Below are 25,218 nucleotides of genomic sequence, written 5' to 3'. Positions count from 1 at the left end.
TCGGCAGGGAAATCACACTACTGGATATTTATCCTAAAGATAACAAATGTAGTGATCCGAAGGGGCATGTACACCCGAATGTTTATAGCAAGAGTGTCCACAATAGCCAAACTATGGAGAGAACCTAGATGTCCATCAACAGATGAATGGATAAAGAAGATGTGGTATAGATATACCATGGAATTCTATGCAGCCATCAAAAGGAATCTTTCCATTTGTGACAACGTGGATGGAACTAGAGGGATCAGCAGGGAGACAAACCATAAGAGACTCTTAATCTCACAAAACAAACTGAAGGTTGCTGGGGGGAGTGGGGGAATGGAGAGGTTGGTTGGGTTATGGACTTTGGGGAGGGTATGTGAAATGGTGACTGCTGTGAAGTGTGTAAACCTGGCGATTCACAGGCCTGTATGCCTGAGGCTAATAATACAATATATGTTAATAAAAAATTAAAAAGGAAAAAAAATTCAGCAGGGATATAGATGACTTTAATAGCATTCTCAACCAGCTTAACAGACATAGATGAAAGTCTCCATGTATCAGCTGAAGAATACACATTCTTCTCAAATGCATCTGAAACATTTATTGAGATAGACCATATTCTAAGCCATAACACAATATATTTTTAAAAATTCGTATAATGCACAGTATATTACTTAACCTATGTAGAATTACATCAGAAATCAAAAACAGAGGGATGCCTGGCTAGCTTAGTTGGTAGAGCGTGCAACTCTTGATCTTGGAGTTGTAGGTTCAAGTGTCATGTTAGGTGTATAGATTAGTTAAAAATAAAATCGTTTAAAAAAAGAAGAAGAAGAAAGAAAAAGGAATCAAGAACAGAAGGTGGCCTAGAAATCTTTAAATATTTGGAAGCTAAACAACTCACTTCTAAATAATACATGGATCAAAGAAGAAATCAAAGGAGAAATTCAAAAGTATTTTGAACTAAATTAAAATGAAACCAAACATAATCAAAATGTATCCTGTGATCCAGCAATTGTACTACTAGGTATTTACCCAAAGAATACAAAAACACTAATTCAAAGGGATACATGCACCCAGATGTTTATAGCAGCATTATCTACAATAGCCAAATTATGGAAACAGCCCAAGTGTCCATCAACCAATGAATGGATAAAGAAGATGTGGTAAATATACACAATGGAGTATTACTCAGTCATAAAAAAGAATGAAATCTTGCCATTTGTAACAACGTGGATGGAGTTAGAGAGTATTATGCTAAGTGAAATAAGTAAGAGAAAGACAAATACTGTGTGATTTCACTCATATGTGGAATTTAAGAAACAAAACAAACAAAGAGAAAAGAAGAAACAGAGAAGCAAACCAAGAAACAGACTCTTGGGCACCTGGGTGGCTCAGTTGGTTAAGTGACTGCCTTCGGCTCAGGTCATGATCCTGGAGTCTCGGGATCAAGTTCCACATTGGGCTCCCAGCCTAGCAGGGAGTCTGCTTCTCCCTCTGACTTTCTCCCCTCTCATGCTCGCTCATTCTCTCTCTCAAATATATAAATAATCTTAAAAAAAAAAAAAAGAAAGAAAGAAAAGAAACAGACTCTTAACTATAGAGAACAAACTGATCCTTACCAGAGAGGTGATGGGTGAGGGGGTGAATTAAATAGGTGATGGGTATTAAGGAGTCCACTTGCCATGATGAGCACCGGGTGATGTATGGAAGTGTTGAAACACTATATTGTACACCTGAAACTAATATTACACTGCATGTTAACCAACTGGAATTTAAATTAAAACTTAAAAAAAGTAAGTCGAATTTTTAAAAAAATGTATGTGATGACATTTAAAGTAGTATTGAGAAAGAAATTTATACAACTAAACACCTATATTATATAAAAAGGAAAAACCCAAATTAATAAAGTTACCCCTTAGGAAACTAGAAGGAAAAAAATAATTATAAAGAAAAAAAATTAATGAAATCCAAAGCCGGTTTTTTGAGAGTATCAATAAACTGAAAAACCACTGGACTGAATGAACAAATTAAGAAAAAAGACACAAATTACCAATATCAAGAATTAGAGTAGTGACATCACTACAGGTTCTACAGATATTAAAGGAAAAATAAGATAATCTTTTGAAATCATTTATGCGAATAAATCCTACAACTCAGATGAAATGGACAAATTCTTTGAAAGACACAAACTACCAAAGCCCGCTCAAGAATAAATTAATTTAAAAAGAATAGATTAATAGCTTGAATAATCTTACATCTTGAATTTGCAGTGAAAACATTTCCTTTAAAGAAAACTTAAGGCCCACTTTGCTTAACTGGTGAATTCTAACACAAAGAAAATTGAAGAGCTCCTATTTTATGAGACCAACATCACTCTGGTATCAAAATGAACAAAGATGTTACAAGAAAACAAAATTATAGGTAAATATCCAACAATGAACATAGATGGAAAAACTCTTAACAAAATTTTAGTAAATCTAATGAATCCTATATAAAAAGAATAATACATCATCACCAAGTAGGATTTATCTAAAAAGTACAAGTTTGGTTTAACATTAAGAAATTAATGTAATTCCTCTTAATGTTGAAAAAGAAAGCAAAAGTTGGTGGCATCACAATTCCAGACTTCTATTACAAAGCTGTCATCATCAAGACAGTATGGTACTGGCACAAAAACAGACACATAGATCAATGGAACAGAACAGAGAGCCCAGAAATAGACCCTCAACTCTATGGTCAACTAATCTTCGACAAAGCAGGAAAGAATGTCCAATGGGAAAAAGATAGTCTCTTCAACAAACGGTGTTGGGAAAATTGACAACCACATGCAGAAAAATGAAACTGGATGATTCCCTTACACCACACACAAAAATAGACTCCAAATGGATGAAAGACCTCAATGTGAGAAAGGAATCCATCAATATCCTTGAGGAGAACACAGGCAGGAACCCCTTTGACCTCAGCCGCTGGAACTTCTTCCTGGGAACATCACCAAAGGCAAGGAAAGCAAGGGCAAAAATGAACTATGGGGACTTAATCAAGATCAAAAGCTTTTGCACAGCAAAGGAAACAGTCAACAAAACCAAAAGACAACTGACAGAATGAGAGAAGATATTTGCAAACGACATATCAGATAAAGGGCTAGTATCCAAAATCTACAAAGAACTTATCAAACTCAACACCCAAAGAACAAATAATCCAATCAAATGGGCACATGAACAGACATTTCTGCAAAGAACAAATCCAAAGGGCCAACAAACACATGAAAAAGTGCTCCACATCACTCAACATCAGGGAAATACAAATTAAAACCACAGTGAGACACGACCTCACACCAGTCAGAATGGCTAAAACTAACAAGTCAGGAAATGACAGATGCTGGTGAGGATGCAGAGAAAGGGGAACCCTCCTACACTGTTGGTGGGAATGCAAGCTGGTGCAACCACTCTGGAAAACAGCATGGAGGTTCCTCAAAAAGGTGAAAATAGAGCTATCCTATGACCCAGCAATCGCACTACTGGGTATTTACCCTATTTATTAGGGTATTTGTAAATACCCTACATTTACAAATGTAGTGATCCAAAGGGGCATGTGCACCCGAATGTTTATAGCAGCAATGTCCATAATAACCAAACTATGGAAAGAACCTAGATGTCCATAAACAGATGAATGGATAAAGAAGATGTGGTATAGATATACAATGGAATACTATGCAGCCATCAAAAGAAATGAAATCTTGCCTTTTGCAACGACATGGATGGAACTAGAGGGTATTATGCTGAGCGAAATAAGTCAATCGGAGAAAGACAATTATCATATGATCTTTCTGATATGAGCAATTTGAGAGGCAGGGTGCGGGTCATGGGGGCTAGGGAGGGAAAAAATGAAACAAGATGGGATCGGGAGGAAGACAAACCATAAGAGACTCTTAATCTCACAAAACAAACTGAGGGTTGCTGGGGTGAGGCGGGGAGGGAGAGGGTGGTTGGATTATGGACATTGGGGAAGGTATGTGCTATGGTGAGTGCTGTGAAGTATGTAAACCTGGCGATTCACAGACCTGTACCCCTGGGACTAATAAAACATTATATGTTAATAAAAAATAAAAAATGTTAGAAAAAGAAATTAATGTAATTCCTCTTATTAAAAAATTAAATCAATCAAGACAGAAAATTCATTTGACAAAATGCACTGTCTATTCCTGATAACTCTTAGCAAACTAGGAATTGAGAGAAATTGTTTCAACCTGATAAAAGGCATCAACAAAAGATCTACAGCTAATATCATTCTCAATGGTGAAAGACTAAGATCAAGAACAAGGCAAGGATGTACCCTTCCACCACTTCTAGTCAACATTGTGCCAAGTTCCAACCTGTGCAATAAGGCCAGAAAATAAAAGGCATCTGGATAGGAAAGAAAGATATAAAACTGTCTTTATTCAGAGATAACAACTTTTTTTTTTTTTTTTTAGATTTTATTTATTTATTTGACAGAGAGAGATCACAAGTAGACAGAGAGGCAGGCAGAGAGAGAGAGAGGGAAGCAGGCTCGCTGCCGAGCAGAGAGCCCGATGCGGGACTCGATCCCAGGACCCTGAGATCATGACCTGAGCCGAAGGCAGCGGCTTAACCCACTGAGCCACCCAGGCGCCCCATATTTTTTAAATAATTCTATCCAATGCACCCAAAAAAAGATACTAAAATAGGTAATCGAGCTTATTAGCAAGGTTGCAGAATACATGATCAATATGCAAAAATCAAAAATAGGAATTGAAATTTTAAAAATAGCATCATATACAGTAGTATCAAAATATGAAATACTTGGGGATAAATTTGATTTTAAAAATTATAAGATCCACACACTGAAATATATAAAGTATCACTAAGAAAAGGAAAGGAGACCTAAATAGAGGAATATACCATGTACATGAATAAGAAGTTTCAGTTCTACAGGTTCAAGGCAATACCAAACAATATTTCAGCAGGCTTTTGTGTAAAATTTGACAAACTAATTCTAAATGGAAATTCAAAAGGATAAAATAAAACAACTTTGAAAAAGAACAAAGTTGGAGGATTTATACTACCTGAGGATTTGTACTACCTAATTTCAATTCTTTATACAGCTATAGTAATCAAAATAATGTGCTATTAGCACAAAAATAAACAACTTGATCAATAGAACAGAATAGAGTTAAGAAATAGACCCACACATAAGTGGTTAATTGTTGTTAGACAAAAGTCCAAAGGCAATTCAATAGAGAATGTATAGTCTTTTCAAGAAACGATGCTGTACTTTATATAACTATATGCAAAATAGTTGTCCTCAATCCATACCTCAGATCACAGATAAAAATCAACTCAAAATGGATTACAGACCTTACTGTAAAACCTAAAGTTAGAAAACTTCCATAAGAAAATCCAGTAGAAAATCTCTGTGACTTTGAATTTAGCAAAGACTTCCTAGATACAACACCAAAAGCACAATTCTTAAAAGAGAAAGAAATGATAAATTAGACTTCACCAAAATCAAGACCTTTGCTATTTGTTTTGTTTTGTTTTGTTTTAAAGATTTTATTTATTTATTTGACAGACAGAGATCACAAGCAGGCAGAGAGGCAGGCAGAGAGAGAGGAGGAAGCAGGCCTCCCACCAAGCAGGGAGCCCAATGCGGGGCTCGATCCCAGAACCCTGGGATCATGACCCAAGCCAAAGGCAGAGGCTTTAACCCACTGAGCCACCCAGGCACCCCAAGACCTTTGCTATTTGTAAAACACTCTTAAGAGACGAAAAGATAGGCTAAGATCTGCGAGAAAATATTTGTCAGTCACATACCTGATAAAGGACTGTGTCCAAAATATAAAAAGAACTCCCAAAGCACAAAAAGAATATCAGCAATCCAAATGAAAAATGGGCAAAAGATTTGAATATACATTTTGCCAAAGAAGATGCACATATAGGACACAAGCATACAAAAAATGCCAGATGTCGTTACTCATTAGAGAAGTGCAAATTAAACTTGTAATTGAGATTTCATGACACACCTATTAGAATGGTGAAATCTAAAAAGACTGACAGTAGCAAGTGTTGGCAATGATGTGAAGCTACTATTGTTCCACATTTTGCTGAGGGTAATATGAAATGGTAAACACTTTCGAAAACACTTTGGCAATTTCTTAAAAAGTTGAACATGCACCTACTACCTGATCCAGCCATTCTATCTCTGGGTATTTACCTGAGAGAATTGAAAGCATATGTGCACACAAAGTCTTAAATATGAATATTCATAGCAGTTTTATTTGTAATTGCCCAAAATCCAAATAACATGTCAACAGGTAAATGGATATATAAATTTTGGCATAGCCATACAATGGAATACTGCTCAGCAATAAAAATGAATGCAGTGTTAATTTATACAATATTATGAATAAATCTCAAAGTAATTATGTTGAGCAAAAGAAGCCAGATGAAAAAGAATACATACTGTATGATTTCATTTAAATAAAATTTTAGGAAATCCAAAATAATCTCTAGTAACAGAAAGCATGTCAGTGATTGTACAGGAAGAGGATTGGAAGCTGAGAGGTGTGGGAGAGGGGGATTACAAAAGGCAGTAGAAAACTTCTGGAAATAATGGATATGTTCATTATCTTGACTGTGGTAATGGTTTCATGGGTGTATAGTTATATCTAAACTTACCAAGTTGTAAATTTTAAATATATACAGCTTATTGTATGAAAACTATAGTAACTCATTATAGCTCTAAAATACATGACATTTAAAATTCTTTACGAGGGATGCCTGGGTGGCTCAGTGGGTTAAGGCCTTTGCCTTTGGCTCAGGTCATGATCCCAGGGTCCTGGGATCGAGCCCTCCATCGGGCTCTCTGCCAGCAGGGAGCCTGCATCCCCCTCTCTCTCTCTGCCTGCCTCTCTGCCTACTTGTGATCTCTCTGTCAAATAAATAAGTGAAATCTTTAAAAAATATATTCTTTTACTCTGCTATCTATTATATTTGATATTTTACATTATAAATCTGTTTAAAATTGGCTAACTTCTCTAGGTCCCATTATGCTCTCAAACTGGAATTCTAACCAAATTGTTTTATTCATAGACCAGTCTTCCTGAAGTTTCTCTGTTCAAAATTTTTAAATTAATCAAGTCTGAATGGCTTTCTGTGGTTCTGGGGACGTTGGCTGCTGTTCTCAATGGAGCTGTTCATCCAGTATTTTCAGTCATCTTTGCAAAAATTGTAACTGTAAGTAAAGCTAATTTGCTAATATTTTTAACAATTTTAAACAAAATACAGCGTGAGAGAAAAGATCTGTTGTACTTTGACCTAGTAATGGGGAAACTGGGATTTGCAGTGGATCACCCATAGTGTAGGATCCACAATAGGAAGGTTAACTAATGTTCTCAGGGGATAAGCCAGCCTCTATTGTGAAGTCTTGGCTGGGCCTTGTTGACTGGGCAATCAGTAAAGAAATGACTTTGTTTTCTAATTTTGACTCCAGTGCCGTATCAGCATTCCAAAGCACTGAAGCAATAAAATAGACAAATACAACTACTCTTCTTTCAACTAGTCCGAACAATGGCCATTTTTTATTACTAGCCAGCTCAAAGAAAGGAAATAACAAGAGCTTAGGATTGTGCCAAGGGACTCAGGAGCGTTGGTGGATTCAAGAACACAGTCACGTTAAGTCTTCAGTCTCCCAGATTTGCACAGCTACGCTTTGTCAACATAGATGCCAATATATGTATAATTACTAATTTTCAAAACAATTTCTAGGGACATGTATAAAGGTCTCACATTGTAGGTAGTACCTTAGAAGAATATTAAGAAACCTAAATTATTAGCCATTATTAGAAATAGTAATTCAAACAAACTGGTGGTTTCTTTGAAAATATATTGTGATAATAATAGCAGAAGACTCATTGTCTGATCTCATAATTACAAAGCTTAAGTGAGAAATTTGACAGCAAATCATCTTTTATCATATGTAATGAATGTAGTGGATAGAATAATGGTATATTTCTTTTCATTGTACATTCCAAAAATGTATATATAATCTTATTCTTGTGTTGAAATCCATTAAAAAATTCCTGATAGATATTTCAGTTTTTTTATCTTTCTTTTATATTTTCTTCCAATCACCTGATAAAAAATCTGTTCCTTTTTAGATATTTGAAAATGATGATAAAACCTCATTAAAGCATGATGCTGAGATGTATTCCATGATATTTGTGATTTTGGGTGTTATTTGCTTTGTCAGTTATTTCATTCAGGTAAGTTTTCAAAGAATTAAATAAGCTTGAACGTGATTATTTTTTATGTCATCCTCTCTGAGTTAAAAATAATAATAATAATAATAACAATATAAATAAGCAATGTAGTGACTAAATGGTATAAAGAAATAGAGAAGAGAATTAAGAATAAATATAAATTTGCTTTTTTTTTCAGGGGTTATTTTATGGCAGAGCAGGGGAAATTTTAACCATGAGATTAAGACATTTGGCATTTAAAGCCATGTTATATCAGGTCAGTGTTTGATTTTTTCCTTATTTTATTTAAAATGTATTTTTAAATATTCCAGCTTGTAGTTTTTCAAGTCAATTTCTTAACATAATCTTTCCTTTGATCCCTTAAAAGCATGCCTCTTGTGTTCTAAACAGCATCGAACATCAGAGTTCTTACAGTACATATATATATTTTTAAAGATTTTTATTTATTTATTTGTCAGAGAGAGAGTGAGCGAGCACAAGCATACAAGCAGGCAGAGGCAGAAAGAGAAGCAGGCCGCTGAGCAAAGAGCCCCATGCGGGACTCAATCCCAGGACACTGGGATCATGACCTGAGCCAAAGGCAGTGGCTTAACTGACTGAGCCACCCAGGCATCCCTACAGGGGCCTTCCTCTCCCACTCCCCTCTCCCACTCCCTCTCCCACTCTCCCTGCTTCTGTTCCCTCTCTCTCTGTCAAATAAATATATAAAATCTTTAAAAAAAAAAAGTAAAAAGAAAATATAACATAATAGAAAACAGTAGAGTCCATTCCTTTTTCCTTCTATTTATCTTGGCAAATCTTTTTATTTAAGATTTTATTTTTTTATTCGACAGAGAGAAATCACAAGTAGGCAGAGAGTCAGGCAGAGAGAGAGGAGGAAGCAGGCTCCCTGCTGAGCAGAGAGCCTAATGGGGGGCTCGATCCCAGGACCTTGAGACCATGACCTGAGACCTGAGGCAAAAGCAGAGGATTAACCCACTGAGCTACCAAGGCACCCTGACAAATCTTTTTTTTTTTTTTAATGTACAATGTAGTGTTCTAGGATCAGATTGAAAGACCAAATAAAAACTGAGAAGAAGAATTAAGAGCTACAGTATCTCAGGAACATATTTTAAAAGGAGGAGATAATTCCTCTAGTTCTCATCCATGTGCATACCTTAAGTTTTTTCACCCCATGTTTCTGAAAGCAGCCAATCATGTCTCTGTCCTCATCAGAAAAGTACTGAATTCAGGTAGCAGGCACTGGCAGGTTCGCCTGCCATACACAGAAGATCAATCACACCTGTGAAATAACTAAAACTAGGTAGATCAAGTAATGATCTTGAGAAGTGAATCTTTTTTTTTTTTTAAGATTTTATTTATTTATTTGACACACACAGAGAGAAATCACAAGTAGGCAGAAAGGCCGACAGAGAGAGAGGGGGAAGCAGACTCTCTGCTAAGCAGAGAGCCTGATGCGGGACTCGATCCCAGGACCCTGAGATCACGACCTGAGCCGAAGGCAGAGGCTTAACCCACTGAGCCACCCAGGCGCCCCGTGAATCTTTTTTTTTAATGGTTTCTGAATGGGTGAATTTTATTTTTTAATTAAAATATAATGTATTATATGTTTAAGGAGTACAAGTCTGTGATTCATCAGGCTTACATAATTCATAGCACTCACCATAGCACATACCCTCCCCAGTGTCTATCACCCAGCCACTCCATCCCTCCCACCTGCCTCCCCTCCAGCAACCCTCAGTTTGTTTCCTTTTATGGTTCGTCTCCCTTTGAGAAGTGAATCTTGAGAGCAAATGGCAAGAATATCCCAAATCAGCACTTCTAAAATTTTTTCAAGGGGGTGAGGTGTATTGGGTTCCCTGAAAGCCAGTACTCATTTGGAACACTCACCACACTTGATGTCACCAGAGCTCCTTGTGCAGGAGCAAACAGCTTCCTGCCTAGGTCATTTCTTGTCAGAAAACAAAATTACTGTCACTCCAGCTGAGTCGTCAAAACCAGTTTTTACATCTTATGATGTTTAGCAGTAATATTCAAAGGACTGCCGTGTAACAAAATTCCTAGGAATTTTTCCTCTCGGGGAGCTACAAGCTACAAAATTCAGTAGAGCAAGTGCGAGGTTTCTCATAGCAACTTGATGCATTCTCTGATCAAAGGCCTGTCAGAGATAATTGGAGATTCTCCTTAATCGAGATAAACAAAAATATACTTGAGGGATCATAAAACCATTTAATGGCTGCACAACTCACTCAAGTTAAACTTATACTTTAATTTTGTTTTTTATTTATGAATACTTTATGTTCTCTCCTCAAATCTTTGATGAAATTAGGGTAGGATTTTAATTAATACTGTATTTTACACTTATTGACAATTTCTGCTCACTTTTGTTTTTCTGTATGAATTTATGTTTTTCTATATTCAAGGAAATTTATTTTTTTCAATTTCCAGGAACTTTTGACAGTGTATCTTGAATGTCTGAATGTTTTGAACAGAAGAATATATGTAACTTCTCCAAACATGCTTTGAACTTTGTCTCTAAAGGGTCACAGTGTGCTTTTGGTGGAGTTCCAAGTCCAGGAGTCAGTTTAACCAGTCGTTACTGTGAATCCAATATCCTGAGGGTTAATACTAGACATTAATGCTCTGCCTACCATTAGGCACATGAATAGCTGGACGGTAACATTCTTGGATAAAGTAGCTTCTGCCCATAAGAATGCCCCAATTTGGGGCACCTGAGTGGCTCAGTGGGTTGGGCCTCTGCCTTTGGCTTGGGTCTTGATCTCAGGGTCCTGGGATGTAGCCCTGCATCAGTCTCCCTGCTCAGCGGGGAGCCTGCTTCCCTCTCTCTCTCTCTCTCTCTGCCTGCCTCTCTGCCTACTTGTGACCTCTCTCTGTCAAGTAAATAAATTACAGAAAAATCTAAAAAAAAAAAAAAAAAAGAATTCCCCAATTTATAAACCAAAAAACTCTGATCCTTCAAAAAACATACACATTGAAACACACGCACACAAAGACTCTGTGCTATTTACCACATGTTATCAAATTCCCCTCTAAATTCAACTCAGTCCCTGTCATCTCATTATTTGTTTTTTCTCTTCATGCTTTAGCATTCTTTTTGCTTCTTTTCTTTGCTTTTTCAAATTGGAGGAAAAGAAGAGCAGGGTATTTGGCCTTTTCTTTAAAAATACCTTCCCAGTTTCAATTTTGTCTACAGTAAGGGACTCCTAATCCATACTTTTGCCTAACTCTTATTGCCTGGTTTTTGTCCAACTCTTATTGCCTGGTTTTTGTCCTAAGACTTCTTAGGCTTAGAAAGCATGCTGAGACTTGCACTGTTTTTTACAACTATTTTGAAACCTCACTTGAGGCAGAGGTATTTATGGAATCAGGTGTGGTCTTTTTGTAGGTATAAAATCTGTATTTTATTTGATTACTTGACATCCTTCCAGTTGAAAAGAATGTCCTAAGTGTTGCTGACTTCAGTGCTTGTAAATAATTCATTGCCTAAAGCTAAGTTTATACTTCTTAATGATAAATATTGACCTAAAGATTGGATTTCTGAACAGATAAGTATTTTTGCTTATTTCTCTTTAAATTAGATTGGCTAGGGCTTCTTTGGGGGGGGGGGGTCTCTAAATCATGAGATGATAGAATTAATGGTGATCACTAAGGGATCTCAAAAAGCTACTTCCAAAAGGATTTCAGGTAACAAGTCCTGAAGCAAGAGAAACAGGTAATGAGACTCAACTATAATGCTTCAGTTAAATGGGAGATAGAACATAACAGTGGATCAAAAACTCTAGCATCTGGTTGCCTAGGTTCAAATCCTGGACTCAGAACTTGCAAGCTATGTGGACCTGGGTAAGTTATTTAATCCCTCAGTACCTTGGCATCCTCATTTATAAAATATGGATAGTCAGGTGCCTGGGTGGCTCAGTTAGTTAGGCGACTGCCTTTGGCTCAGGTCATGATCCTGGAGTCATAGAATTGAGTCCCACATTGGGCTTCTCCCGCTGACCTCTCTCCCTCTCATTCTCTCTCTCTCTCAAATAAATAATAAAATCTGTTTTAAAAATATGGATAGTCATATCTACCTCATACAGTTATGATTAATTGAGAAAATACATACCAAATATGTATGCATCACGATGTGTTATTGTTTTGTTTTGTTTTGTTTGCTTCTAGTATAATTACTGACAGGGAAAAATGGATTTAATAGTATCAAAAAACTGATAATCTTACAATCAGTTTACCATCAGGAAAAGAAAAAAGAAGTTAATTTTTACTCAACACCAGCTATACTCCAGAAACTCTAAGTGTTTTAGCATACATTGTCTGTGCTGGAATACAGTCCCTAGAGTATACATTGCTGACTTGTTGGAAAGTAATTTTGGACCTCTTGCTGATTGAACATCAGATAATGACTAAGACTCATCACATATATATCCTATACCTAGTGTATTGTACAAGTTACTCTAGAATCAAGAATGTAATATTCCATAATAAATTATCTTTTCTAGATTTTTACTTTCTATTGTATCCAAAATTTCTTTGTGTACCATGCCATGTTGAAAAAAAGAAATAATTGGAAAATATGAAGTTTATCTTAATTTTTTTGAGTATACAATAAAAAAAAAAACAGGTAATGTCTTCCAGTTCAAGAATGCCATAGTTATTATCATTGCTGATGTGTATTCATAGTATGTTAGGCTCTTGAGTGGGGGTGTGTTTTCAAAATGGTGGCTAGTAGTGCAAATTGTAATCTCTATAGGATGCCCTTTGGGAATCTTGGATCCTCAACTCTTTGGAACACCTTCCCAATGCAGGAGCTTACAGAGTAGTGCTATCATACTGGGGTCGTACCCACCCTTGCTCTTGCCATATTCCTCCACGGGAGAATTATTCTCATACAACTGTGTGATTAATGCACACACAGCCCTCTCTCTGTTATGCTTCTGTTTACTTAGTTGGAAGAAACATGTAACCTGAGTGTCAGGGCCCTGGCCGTGTTGTAAGTCAACAATTCTTTTGCTCTTCATTTACTAAAAATAAGTCATTTTCCAGAGACAGGCTCCACATGATTTTAATCCACAAGAGAGATAAGTGGTTTTAGTGAGTGGAAGGAAACATTCAGTAGCTAATAAAAGGAAATCAGAATTCCTGAGGCTAAGAAGTGCTAAGACGTGCTGTCTCTATTTGCTGTTGAAAATGAAATTGGCTACAACATTATGCTTTTATTGCTTATATTTTTGACCTACCTCCTTCAGATCGCATGCTTCTTGGCCACAGGGGTTTTACATTGGCCTTTTTGCCTCTTTAGCCTCTCACAATGCCCGGTGCTTATAAGATCTAGGAAGTAATATGAAGTGTCAGAGGAAATCTTGCCTATGTGGGTCCTAAAGAGGAGATAGACTTTTTATCATTAATCAGTTTAGACAGAAAGGTTTGGAAATTTTTTTTTAATTTCAAGTTTTTGTTTAAATTTCAGTTAGTTAACATGTATGGTAAAATTGGTTTCCAGTGTAGAATTTATGATTCCTCACTTACAACTCCCAGTGTAGATTGCAAGTGCCCTCCCCAATACCTATCATCCATTTAGCCCATCCCCCAGCCTCCATCAACTCAGTTTGTTCTGTATATTTAAGAGTCTCTTATGGTTTGCTTCCTTCTCTCTTCTTTTCCCTCCCCCTATTTTTATATGTTTTGTTTCTTAAATTTCACATATAAGTGTAATTGTATGGTATTTGTCTTTCTTTTAACTTCACTTAGCATAATACACCATAGCTCCATCCCCATCATTGCAAATGCCAAGATTTCATATTTTTGATGGCTTAGTAATATTCCTGTGTGGTGTGTGTGTGTGTGTGTGTGTGTGTGTGTGTGTGTGTATCCCCTTCTTCTGCATCCTCACCAATATCTGCTGTCTCCTCTGTTGTTTGGTCGTTCCAACAGGTGTGAGGTGGCATCTCATCATGGTTTTGATTTGTATTTCCCTGATGATGAGTGATGTTGAGCATCTTTTTGTGTGTTTGCTAGCCATCTGTATGTCTTCTTTGGAAAAAATGTCTCTTTATGTCTTCTCCCCATTTCTTGACTGGATTATTTATTTTGGGGGTGTTGAGTTTGATCAATCCTTTATAGATTTTGGATACTAACCCTTTATCCGATATGTTATTTGCAAATATCTTCTCTCATTCCATAAGTTGTCTTTTAGTTTTGTTTTTTCCTTCACCGTGCAGAAGCTTTTTATCTTGATGAAGTCCCAATCATTCATGTTTGCTTTTGTTTTCCTTGTCTCCAGAGATGTGTCTGGTAAGAAATTGCTATGGTCAGTGTCAAAGAGGTTGCTGCCTGTATTCTTCTCTAAGATTTTGATGGTTTTGGTCTCACATTTAGGTCTTTCATCCATTTTGAATTTATTTTTGTGCAGGAGTAATAAAATGTTCCAGTTTCATTCTTCTGCATGGCACTGTCCAGTTTTTCTAACACCATTTGTTGAAGAGACTTTTTTCCATTGGATATTCTTTTCTGCTTTGTCGAAGATTATTGACACAGTTGTGGGTCCATTTCTGGGTTTTTCTATTCTGTCCCACTGATCTGTATGTCCATTTCTGTGCCAGTACTATACTGTCTTGATGCCAGTAATATATTGTCCCATAATACAGCTTGAAGTCCAGAATGTGATGCCTCTAGCTTTGCTTTTATTTTTCAAGGTTGCTTTGACTACTTGGAATCTTCTGTAGTTCCATACAAATTTTAGGTTTGTTCCAGGTCTATGAAAAATTCTGGTGGTATTTTGATAGGGATTGCATTAAATGTATAGATTACTTTCGATAATATAGACATTTTAACAATATTTGGTATTGTTCAGAAATATTTCTAAATGGTTTTGTGCATTAACTTTTTAAATAGTCTGCTCTTCACAAATTACTTGTGGAGTAAAAATTACAAATTACAAATGGTTCAAAATGACCATTTCTGATGTTGATTACTGTACAATATTATAGCATTGGTAATGGTTCCAAGCTATTGGGCTTACATTCTTCATTTTGTATCTAATTACAAATCTTTATGAAGTAAGAAACAAGTCATTTGATTCATGGTATTTATAAGAATTAAATATGTGGGAGTGTGGGGGCTGGTAAATGCCTTCTGACTTATTTCAACAGAATCACAAGTCAGAAAATAACCTTTTTGATAACCCATTTTTTTTGTTTTGGTTTGTTTCTTTTGATAACCACATGTTAATTCTCCTTTTTCTCTAGGATATTTCCTGGTTTGATGATAAGGAAAACAGCACGGGAGCCTTGACAACAGTATTAGCCATAGATATAGCACAAATCCAAGGAGTATGTATATTGCTTCTTGAGGGAGTTTTTTGCTTTTATTCTTAAGTGGTGTATGTATGTAGTGTGTATGTGTGCAACACACAGATATCTGTGCATATTTGTAAGACGACCCACATCCTTAAGGAGAGCAGGTAAGTCTCAGGGCTGACTGGCAGCTCTCGATGAAAGATATAAGAAAGGCTTTCAGTTCTGGATGTTTTTAACAAAAAAAAAAAAATTATTGAATCTCCACATTGTACCCCTGAAACTAATATAACCTTTTATGTCAACTATATGCTCACATAAAAAATAATAAAAAGGGGGAAAAAAGATTTAGCACATATAATAGGATAAACAGAGAACCAAAGAAGATACCAAGAATGAGCTAAAGAGCTCAGAATTGAATAGTAAGACATGAAAAGGTAGCAAAATGAAAATGTACACAAAATTTAGAAGTTTTAATAACTTCTAAATTTCCTCTTCTAAATTTTCCTCTTTAATAAAAGAGGAAAGTGTAGTTTTTCCTTCTAAGGATAGATTTGTCTTACCAGAGAATAGAAGAAGTTAGTTACATTTGTGAATATTCATAAGCATCCATAATGGCTTTCAAAACTAATTTTACGATGTAGAAAGAGCTCAAGAGGAAATCTTCATCTTCATTTCTTCCTGAAACTCCTTTTCATTATTTGGAAGGCAAGGTTCTAAATTTATTAGACAGAATTTAAATTTTAAAAAAGGGCTGTAATATTTTCTTTGCTGATATTTTTCTCTTTCTACCTATCATTCAAGTTTTTTAAAATTCCAGGGAAATAGGCATTCCTATTAGCAGCAATGTTAGACTTGTATGACATCTTCCCTTTTAGCAAGTATTTACTTCAGCCAAAAAAACAAATTAGAACTGAAAGACCAACCTCACTCTCCTCCCATTCAGCTTTTAACAAATAGTGTTGTCTCTCATTGAGAAAAATGAATGAAAATATTTGTCAGCCTGATTACTTACAAGCATCTGGCTAATACCATTTGATCAGGGGAAAGTTTTTTTGTTGGAATTTGTAAATGTTGGTCTCATAATAATTTCTGGGCAAGTCAGATCATTTTCATTGAATGAAAAGTAATAGCTAAAGATTAAATGGTTGAAATACTCATGGGAGATTTTAAAGCTGTCAGATTTAAAAAGCAGGACAAGCAAAGAAATTTTCCAAGAATGAGACTATGTTTACTGGCATGTAATTCACATAAACACTTGCTTTGCAATATAAAGACAGATTCATATCTAACTTGAATGAATACTCTTTCTATTGAAGGAAGAATTATTTACCAATCCTATTTGTCCATTATTTATTTTCTCACAAAAACATACTAGAGATGAATTAAGAAATAATAACTCAGGGTCATATTTCCTATCTTTTCAACTTAAGACATATTCCATCTCAGTTTTTCATCATGCAATTTCAGTTAAATTTTATTTTATCAAATGTATTAGGGTAAATGTTATAAATTACCTCCTTAATAATGGTAAACATTACTTTAAAACCTTTACTAATGACTAAAAAATATATACACATTTAGTCATTTTTAGAAACTCAGGTACTTTGAAAGTCATGAGTAAGACATGTTAGTAAAATAAAGTCACAGAACAACATGAGTCTTGAAATACTTGATTGAATACAACTGATTTAACTGATACTATTTCAGCCCAAAGTAATGGCTTATTGCCATACATCTGTCAACAGACGATTTTCTATGTAATATATAGTGCTATTAAGGGTACAAAGCCATTTTAGATTCTTTGGAAAACTAGGTTCCATAAAACTATAAGGAATTAGTTCTGTATATTTTAGCAACCTTTTTTCATCACCCACAGGTGTTATCTCATTTTTGCCCACAAGAAATTGTGTTATTCATGCCATGATGTACACTTGATATACCACTGGCAGATACAATGTTAGTTCCAAGAACTCTTCTCATCAGAACTATAATTATATTGTCCCAAGAAATCATAAAAATTTCATTTAATTCCAAGAGCCAGATAAATTGATTGGATTATAGCCAGAGCTAGAATATCATTGCCCAGACAGTGGTGACCTCATTTCCTGATTTAACTTTTTGACATGGGAGGTGTATAAAACAATTTGATATTACTTGTGATTCAAACAATGTAAGTCATCATCAAAATGACTCTACCACATTATTAGGTTGGCATGTAATTGCTGTTTTGCCTTACCATTTTAGGTTGAATTCATTAAGAAACATTATCAAATCTATAGCAAAAGGTAATGTCCAGAGCCATAGTGGTTAAAGGTGATACTATTTGTAAAGGAAAATTTTCGTTTCAGCCCCGAACTCAGAATGTTTCAGTGAAACTATCACTACTAAACACACTCTCAAACTATTGTGTGGTAAGACAAGTCAAGATATTCAGCTTCCAATTTTGACAAAAGTAAAAACAATGATGGTTAAGTCTATAGGACCAAATGAACTTCTTCATTGACCATACTGGTCCAATAATATGTGATAAATTATTTTCCACAAAATAGTTGCTGGTACGTAATACAGGATTAAATTGAGGTTCTAAGCATTTTACATTTTCACAAACTTTGTAGATTTGTCCAAGTAAGTCTTTTTTTCTACTCCACAATTATTTTTATCACCATTAGTTGTAATATACCTTAGCAGATTCCACTTCTGGTTATACTGACTTCCTTTTCATTTAACTTCTTAGAAAATATTATCACCTATAGTTGATCCACACAGACCATTTATAGCAGCCAATTTTTTAATCGCTTCAAATTCAGCATTGGCTCCTCAAAAACCAACAACTGAGCAGTATCAGTAACATACATCAATCCATCAAGAGCCAGGGAAATCTATTCAAAAAAGTGTATCTGATTTTGGGACGCCCGGGTGGCTCAGTTGGTTAAGCAGCTGCCTTCGGCTCAGGTCATGATCCCAGCGTCCTGGGATCGAGTCCCACATCAGGCTCCTTGCTCAGCAGGGAGCCTGCTTCTCCCTCTGCCTCTGCCTGCCACTCTGTCTGCCTGTGCTCTCGCTCGCTCTCTCTCTCTCTCTCTCTGACAAATAAATAAATACATAAAAATCTTAAAAAAAAAAAAAGTATATCTGATTTTGATTGACTATCAGTGTTGCTGCAGTCTTGTCAACTTTTTGAGCAACTGTTCTCACCTAAGGCCTAATTGTCTGATACAGGTTTATGCTCACTGAACACATTTCTTCCACTGCTCCAATTAAACATGATTTAATAAACTCACTGTTCATAAATGATTTTCTTTGCTTAGCTAATGAATGAGCCACTCAGAAACTTACTTTGGTTTCAACTTATCTTCACTTTTTAGTTTTATAAAGAAATTCTACTAAATGAGAGATTCCATTTTAAATTTTCTAAGTTTTCTGAATGTTGCTTTCCTGTGGATTAAGAATATTGTGATAAGTGCTTAGTATGGAAATGTTGACCTATTTTGTATATTTGGTAGTACTATATAGTGTCATAATAAACACAACACTGTGGCATCTGATGAGAAAAAGTAATCCACAGTCCACTATGCCTTAAAAGCAGGACATTCAAGGTCTCCTTTTCTCTTCCTTTTTTATTTTTAGATGATGGATATACAATGGTAATTTTTAAAACTAAGATAAAATGTCACAGTACAACAATTCATGTGGCACTAAATGCTGTCAAATTATAATTGCATCACACATTTGTAGCACAGTGAGCAGCAATACAACGTGAGGACAGTGGCACATGGGTTAGGGCTAGAGTTTGGGTTGGGTAGGGTTAGGGTTAGCAATATAAAGGTGATCTGTCTTTATATTGCAACCCTAACTCTAGCAACTACTCAACTCTATCATTACAATTCTAAGACAGCCAGTCATAATACGTAAAGAAAGGGTGAGACTATGCTCCAGTAAAACTTTATGGAGACTGAAATTAGCATTTGTAAAATTTTGATGTGGGTCTTTTCTATATGTTCCTTATCTCTTAACTTTTTGCATATATATTATCCATTGATAACTTTTATTGTCATTTACTAAGTTGAACATTTGTGTCAGTTCTGTCAGTTTCAATTGATTGATTTTTATGCCATTATGGGTCCTGTTTTGCTTTTTTATGTATCTAGTAAATTTTGACAAGATGTTACACATTGCGAATATAACATTTTTGGGTGTTGGATATTTTTACATTTCTGTAAACGTTTTTGTTTTGTTCTGGGATTCAGTTAAGTTACCTGGGAACAGTTCAGTCATTTGGGTCTTAATTTTACGGTTTGATAGGCAGGACTAGAATCTATGACTGAGGAAAGACCCTTATATACTCTACCCAATGCTATGAGGGCATGAGGTTTTCCAGTCTGGCTGGTGTGACTGAGCACTATTCCCAGCCCTCACACAAGCACTCTCAGCTGAATATTCAAGGAGGACCCTCTGCAGATCTCCAGATTTCTCTTTCTGTGTGCATCTCTTTTCTCGGGTGTTCTGTGCTACAAACTCTAGCTTCCTTAGCTGGCCAGATTCTGTTTTGTCTACTGAATTTAGGGGGTCTGTTGGGCTCTGTCTCAGTTTGCTTACCCTACACTCCAGCCTGGGAGCTCTTTCAAGGGCCAAACTGGAGCAGTCATTGGGCTCACCTTGTTTGTTTCCCATCTCTGCCCTTATTTCATGTGGGAAGATAAATCCATTTCTTGTTACCCCAGAAGCAGGAATCTTATCATATAGAATTTTATTTCTACAATTGCACTGTGAGTTCTCTTCCATTTATTTTTTTATACTAGCCATTCCTCTTTGTACACTATAATTTTCTTATAAAATTTTTATGCTCGGAGTGCTTAGGTGTCTCAGTTGGTTAAGTGGCTGACTCTTGGTTTCAGCTCAGGTCTCGATTTCAGGGTTATGAGAATTGAACCCAGCATGGGGCTCCACGCTCAGCAGGGAATCTGCTTAATATTCTCGCCCTCTCACTCCGCCCTCCCACCACCTCATTCTCTCTTTATATAAAATAAATAAAATCTTTTTTTAAAAAGTCGTATTATTTGCATTTAGCAAATTGCCAAAGACATAGTTCTTTTCCATAATAATCTATAAATCCATAATAATCCATAAATTGTTATCTAAATAATTATTTCATCATGACTTTCTGCTCTTCATTTCCAAGAAAAAACTTTTATCTTTGTGCGTGTTGCTAAAGAATCTAAGGAATTTTAAAATTCCTGTGCTTCCAGGACACCTGAGTTGCTCAGTCGATTAAACAGCTGCCTTTGGCTCAGGTAATGATCCCACGGTCCTGGGATCAAGCCCAACATCAGGCTCCTTACTCAGTAGGGAACCTATTTCTCCCTGTCCCCCTGCCTACTGTTCCCCTGCTTACGCGCTCTGTCTCTGTCTCTCTCTCTCTCATTCTGTCAAATAAATAAAATCTTTAAAAAAAAAATTTCCTGTGATTCCAATCCTAAATTCTTTCCAGAGGTACACTATCCTCTAGGTCTTTAAGACTATTTTCTGTTTTCCTTTAGTTCTCGTAGTATTTTTCAAGGCCAGATGTTTATTATTTTTTGTTAATTCTTCCTAGAACAGGAAAAATATATTTAGATTCTTCTTATCCTACTGCCATCACCAAAAGGCAAGGGGTGGGAGGAGAGGAACAAGTAAGTATATTCAGTTGCTAGGGTGCCATGATAAAGTATCACAGACTGGATGGCTTACACAACAGTAATTTATTTCTTCACGGTTCTGATTGTGAGAATCCGGAGATCAAGGTGTCAGCAGGATTGGTTTCATTTGGGGTCCTCTATGCTTGACTTACAAATAGCTATCTTTAGGGCACCTGGGTGGCTCAGTCTGTGTAGCATCTGCCTTCGGCTCATGTCATAATCCCAGGGTCCTGGGATCAAGCCCCACATCGGGCTCCCTGCTTAGCGGGAAGCCTACTTCTCCCTCTCCCACTCCCCCACTTATATTTCCTCTCTTGCTGCCTCTGTCAAATAAATAAATAAAATCTTTTAAAATAATAATAATAAAATAAACAGCTATCTTCTAGCTGTGTCCTCATATGGTCTTTCCCATGCGTGAGCACATGTCTGCCTTCAAATTTCCTCCTCCTAAAGACATAAGTTGCATTGGAGTAGGGCTCACACCAGAGACCTCATTTTAACTTAATTACATCTTTAAAGACCTCATTTCCAAATATAGTGACATTCTGAGGAGCTGGGAGTCAGGACCACAACATATGAATTTGGGGTTAGGGAGAGAGACAATTCATCCCATAATATACAATATCATGTTTCTTCAGCATTACCCTTCAGCTCTCAAGAGTCAAGAGTGTAAGTCAGCATTAAGTAGCAAATGACATTCTTATTTCAGCCTCACAGGTCTTAGAATTAGTTTATAATACCCTTAGACACTTAAAATAGTTTACCTGTCTTAGTTGTCATTATTTAATGGTTTGTTGGGTTTTGCTCTTACTACTTGTTTTTACTTTTTTGGAATTTTCTTTAATAGTGAGAAATAAGGAAATAGCAGATTACCAAATGAGTCTTGAAGCTGAAGCCAGAAAAATATTTTAGGAATAAGGCAGAGCCTTGGGGGACACAGGACTTTTTATTGTTGTTGTTGTTTTTTAATTTTACTTGTTTATTTGAGAGAGAGTGTGTGAGAGAGATCACAAGCAGAGGGGGAAGGGTAGAGGAAGAAGCAGACTCCCTGTTGAGCAGGAAGCCTGATAGGCAAGACTTGATTCCAAGACCCCGGGATCATTACCTACACCAAAGGCAGACACTGAACAGACTGAGCCACCTAGGTTCCCTAATGTTGTTATTTTAATGATTATACTAATTTGAAGGTACTTTAGTTAAATCTGATATAATCTTCTAGAGAAGCAATTTGATAATATCTATCAGACATGTAAGAGTATATGCCCTTTAACATATTACTCTAGTCTAGGTATTTAACATTGGGAATTAAAAGATGAGCATAAAGATTTTGCACAAAGATGCTCATTACATCTTTATTTTTAATAGTGAAAAATTGGAAGCATTCTAAGTATTTTTTGAAGACTATTTAATTACCAGGAAAATGCTGGCAGTGTAATGTAAAAGGATTAAAGCAGGAAACAAAGCTACATACACATAATAATCCTAATCTGAATGTCTGGAAGGATGTAAATTTTAACATTATCTAAACCTTTCCAATGGTCATATTTTCATGATCATAACAAAATAAATCTTTTAAAATGTGAATTGACATTGTTGATGATAGCTATTTTTCTAGGTAAATGGAGTCTCATTTTTTCATCTGAGCACCAAAGGAATTTAACATTTCAGTTTATTACTTATCATGTGTCTCACTGAAAGTTGATTCATAAGACATATAGTCCTCATAAAATTGTTATAAAGATATTTCTACTTATTGGGGATTTTTTTCAAAATTTAAGTTACCTTATACCATGTTTCCAACTCCTTTTCGATAAATCTTGATAATGATGCTTTAAATCTTTGCTTAGTGAAACCAAATAAAATGCAGAAAATGGAATATAAAGTAATGATATCCAAAGTATACACCTTAATAAATAGTACAAATCATTCGATTCAGCACTACTACGGTATAGTGACTAAGAGTGCCGGCCCCTCCATCAGTGTAGAAGAAAGAGGAATGTTGGGTTTTGGAGCCCACATATGGTGGGTTGCACATCCATGTGTGGTGGCAGCCTGGTGTGGGAAAGCCAAGCCAGAGCAGAGGGAGAAGGGTATCCATGCAAGGGAGAAGCAGAGGCCATGATATCAGATTGGTTACGTACAGAGAGTTTGATCACATAAATAAATCAAGGAAAATGGGAGCCAAGTTTCTCACTGTTGGAAAAGGGAACAGCAAATATGAGAAGGAAGAAAGGTGAAAATAACTTCATGGTGCTAAATTGGAATTGGAGATATCAAAGTGAATTCATGATTCATATAAATAGAGAAATACAGATTTCAGTTTGTGTCTGCATCTGCGTGCACACACACACACACACACACACACACACACACACACACACACATTCCCCAGTTTTTCCCACTGATATGCCATTAATAATGAGCACAACTAACACCATATATTGACTTTTAAATAACATTATCCACCAAAAGGAACCAGGACTCCTTAGAGAAATGATAGAGTCCAGCAGTAGAGCCCGGAGAATCTTTTTGTGTCAGAAAGTAAGAACATATTCAGAGAATGATAGGTACATGTCAAAGAACAATATCCAACGTAGATAGACAAAGCAGGGCACCTGGGTGGCTCTGTCCATTAAGCGTCTGCCTTCAACTAAGGTCATGATCACAGAGTCCTGGGATCCAGCCCCACATTGCATTGGGCTCCCTGCTCAGCAGGGAGCTTACTTATCCCTTTGCCACTCCCCCTGCCTGTGCTCACTCTCTGTGCGTCAAATAAATAATCTTTTACAAAATAAATAAGATAGAAAAAGCATAATGACTTCTTAGTAGAGGACAGTTTTTTAAGTATGGGTATTATTTAATTTCTAAGTACGAGTTCAAAGTAAAAATGTAAGTATAAATCCTAAAAAAGAAAGCCTGCCTTGTTTTGTAAGAAACTAATAGGAATACTTGTAAATTTAAAATTAGTTGACTTTTTTCCCAAAATATGTCTTGTTATAGGCAACAGGTTCAAGAGTTGGTGTCTTAACACAAAATGCAACTAGCATGGGACTGTCAGTTATCATTTCCTTCATATATGGATGGGAGATGACACTCTTGATTTTGAGTATTGCTCCAGTACTTGCTCTGACAGGAATGATTGAAACGACAGCTATGACTGGATTTGCCAAAAAGGATAAGCAAGAACTTAAGCATGCTGGGAAGGTAAAATAAAGACTTTTTACCATCATAACACTTTAAGAGGAAAACAAAGAGTTCCCATTTTTACTGTATGCTAACTTCCTTTCTTAGGTGCCTGTAAAGAGGTGTATATGTATTGAAATGCATCCAGACTCATTTAGGATGGGGTATAAATAGGCTATAGTATAACAAGATTTGTGATTTAGAATGTAGGCTCTAGAGTCAAATTGGCTAAATTACATTTTAGGTTCTATCACTAACGAATGTGTGATATGAGCAAGTTGTGTCAACCTTTCTGGACTTCAATTTCTTCCTCTGTAAGGTGGGAATAATAATAACACCACTTGCAGATTTTTCTAAGTATTACACAAAACACTTACCATTATTATATGCAAGACATTTAGAATAGTGTCTAGAAGATAGTATGCACTCAATAATGCCAGCCATATTGCCATTATCAGGAGAGAAATTCCTAACATCATGATTCCACATTCTCTGATTGTTGAATAATTAAATTTTCTTAAACAATTTTAGTTATTTTTATTTCTCAAAATGTAGAGGAAATAAGAGTTACTGAATATAAGGCAATTTGCTGTTACCGATAGTGCCTAAAATAAGATTTTAGAAACAAGGACCATCTTTATACTGATCAAGATGAACATTTTAATTACTGGGAAAATGTCTCTCAGGAACAATCATATTTATTAAAATAATCATTATATTATTTTATAATGATTATTATTTTATATTATTTTATAATATATTATTTATATTATTTTATAAT

The 25,218-nt window shown here is 35.8% G+C and overlaps 1 protein-coding gene across 1 annotated transcript in view; it reads left to right on the top strand.

Moving 5' to 3' along the window:
- ABCB5 (ATP binding cassette subfamily B member 5) overlaps positions 1–25,218 on the top strand; it is a 119,142-nt gene that overhangs the window by 64,379 nt on the left and 29,545 nt on the right. Inside the window, exons 16-20 of the mRNA XM_046020966.1 lie at positions 7,095–7,238; positions 8,162–8,266; positions 8,442–8,519; positions 15,529–15,612; positions 24,255–24,458. Coding sequence (XP_045876922.1) covers positions 7,095–7,238; positions 8,162–8,266; positions 8,442–8,519; positions 15,529–15,612; positions 24,255–24,458 — 615 coding nt within the window. The remainder of the gene's footprint in view (positions 1–7,094; positions 7,239–8,161; positions 8,267–8,441; positions 8,520–15,528; positions 15,613–24,254; positions 24,459–25,218) is intronic.

This window comes from Meles meles, chromosome 10, assembly GCF_922984935.1.
Source record: "Meles meles chromosome 10, mMelMel3.1 paternal haplotype, whole genome shotgun sequence".
Lineage (NCBI taxonomy): Eukaryota > Metazoa > Chordata > Mammalia > Carnivora > Mustelidae > Meles > Meles meles.
This window is presented reverse-complemented; position numbering and strand designations above follow the sequence as displayed.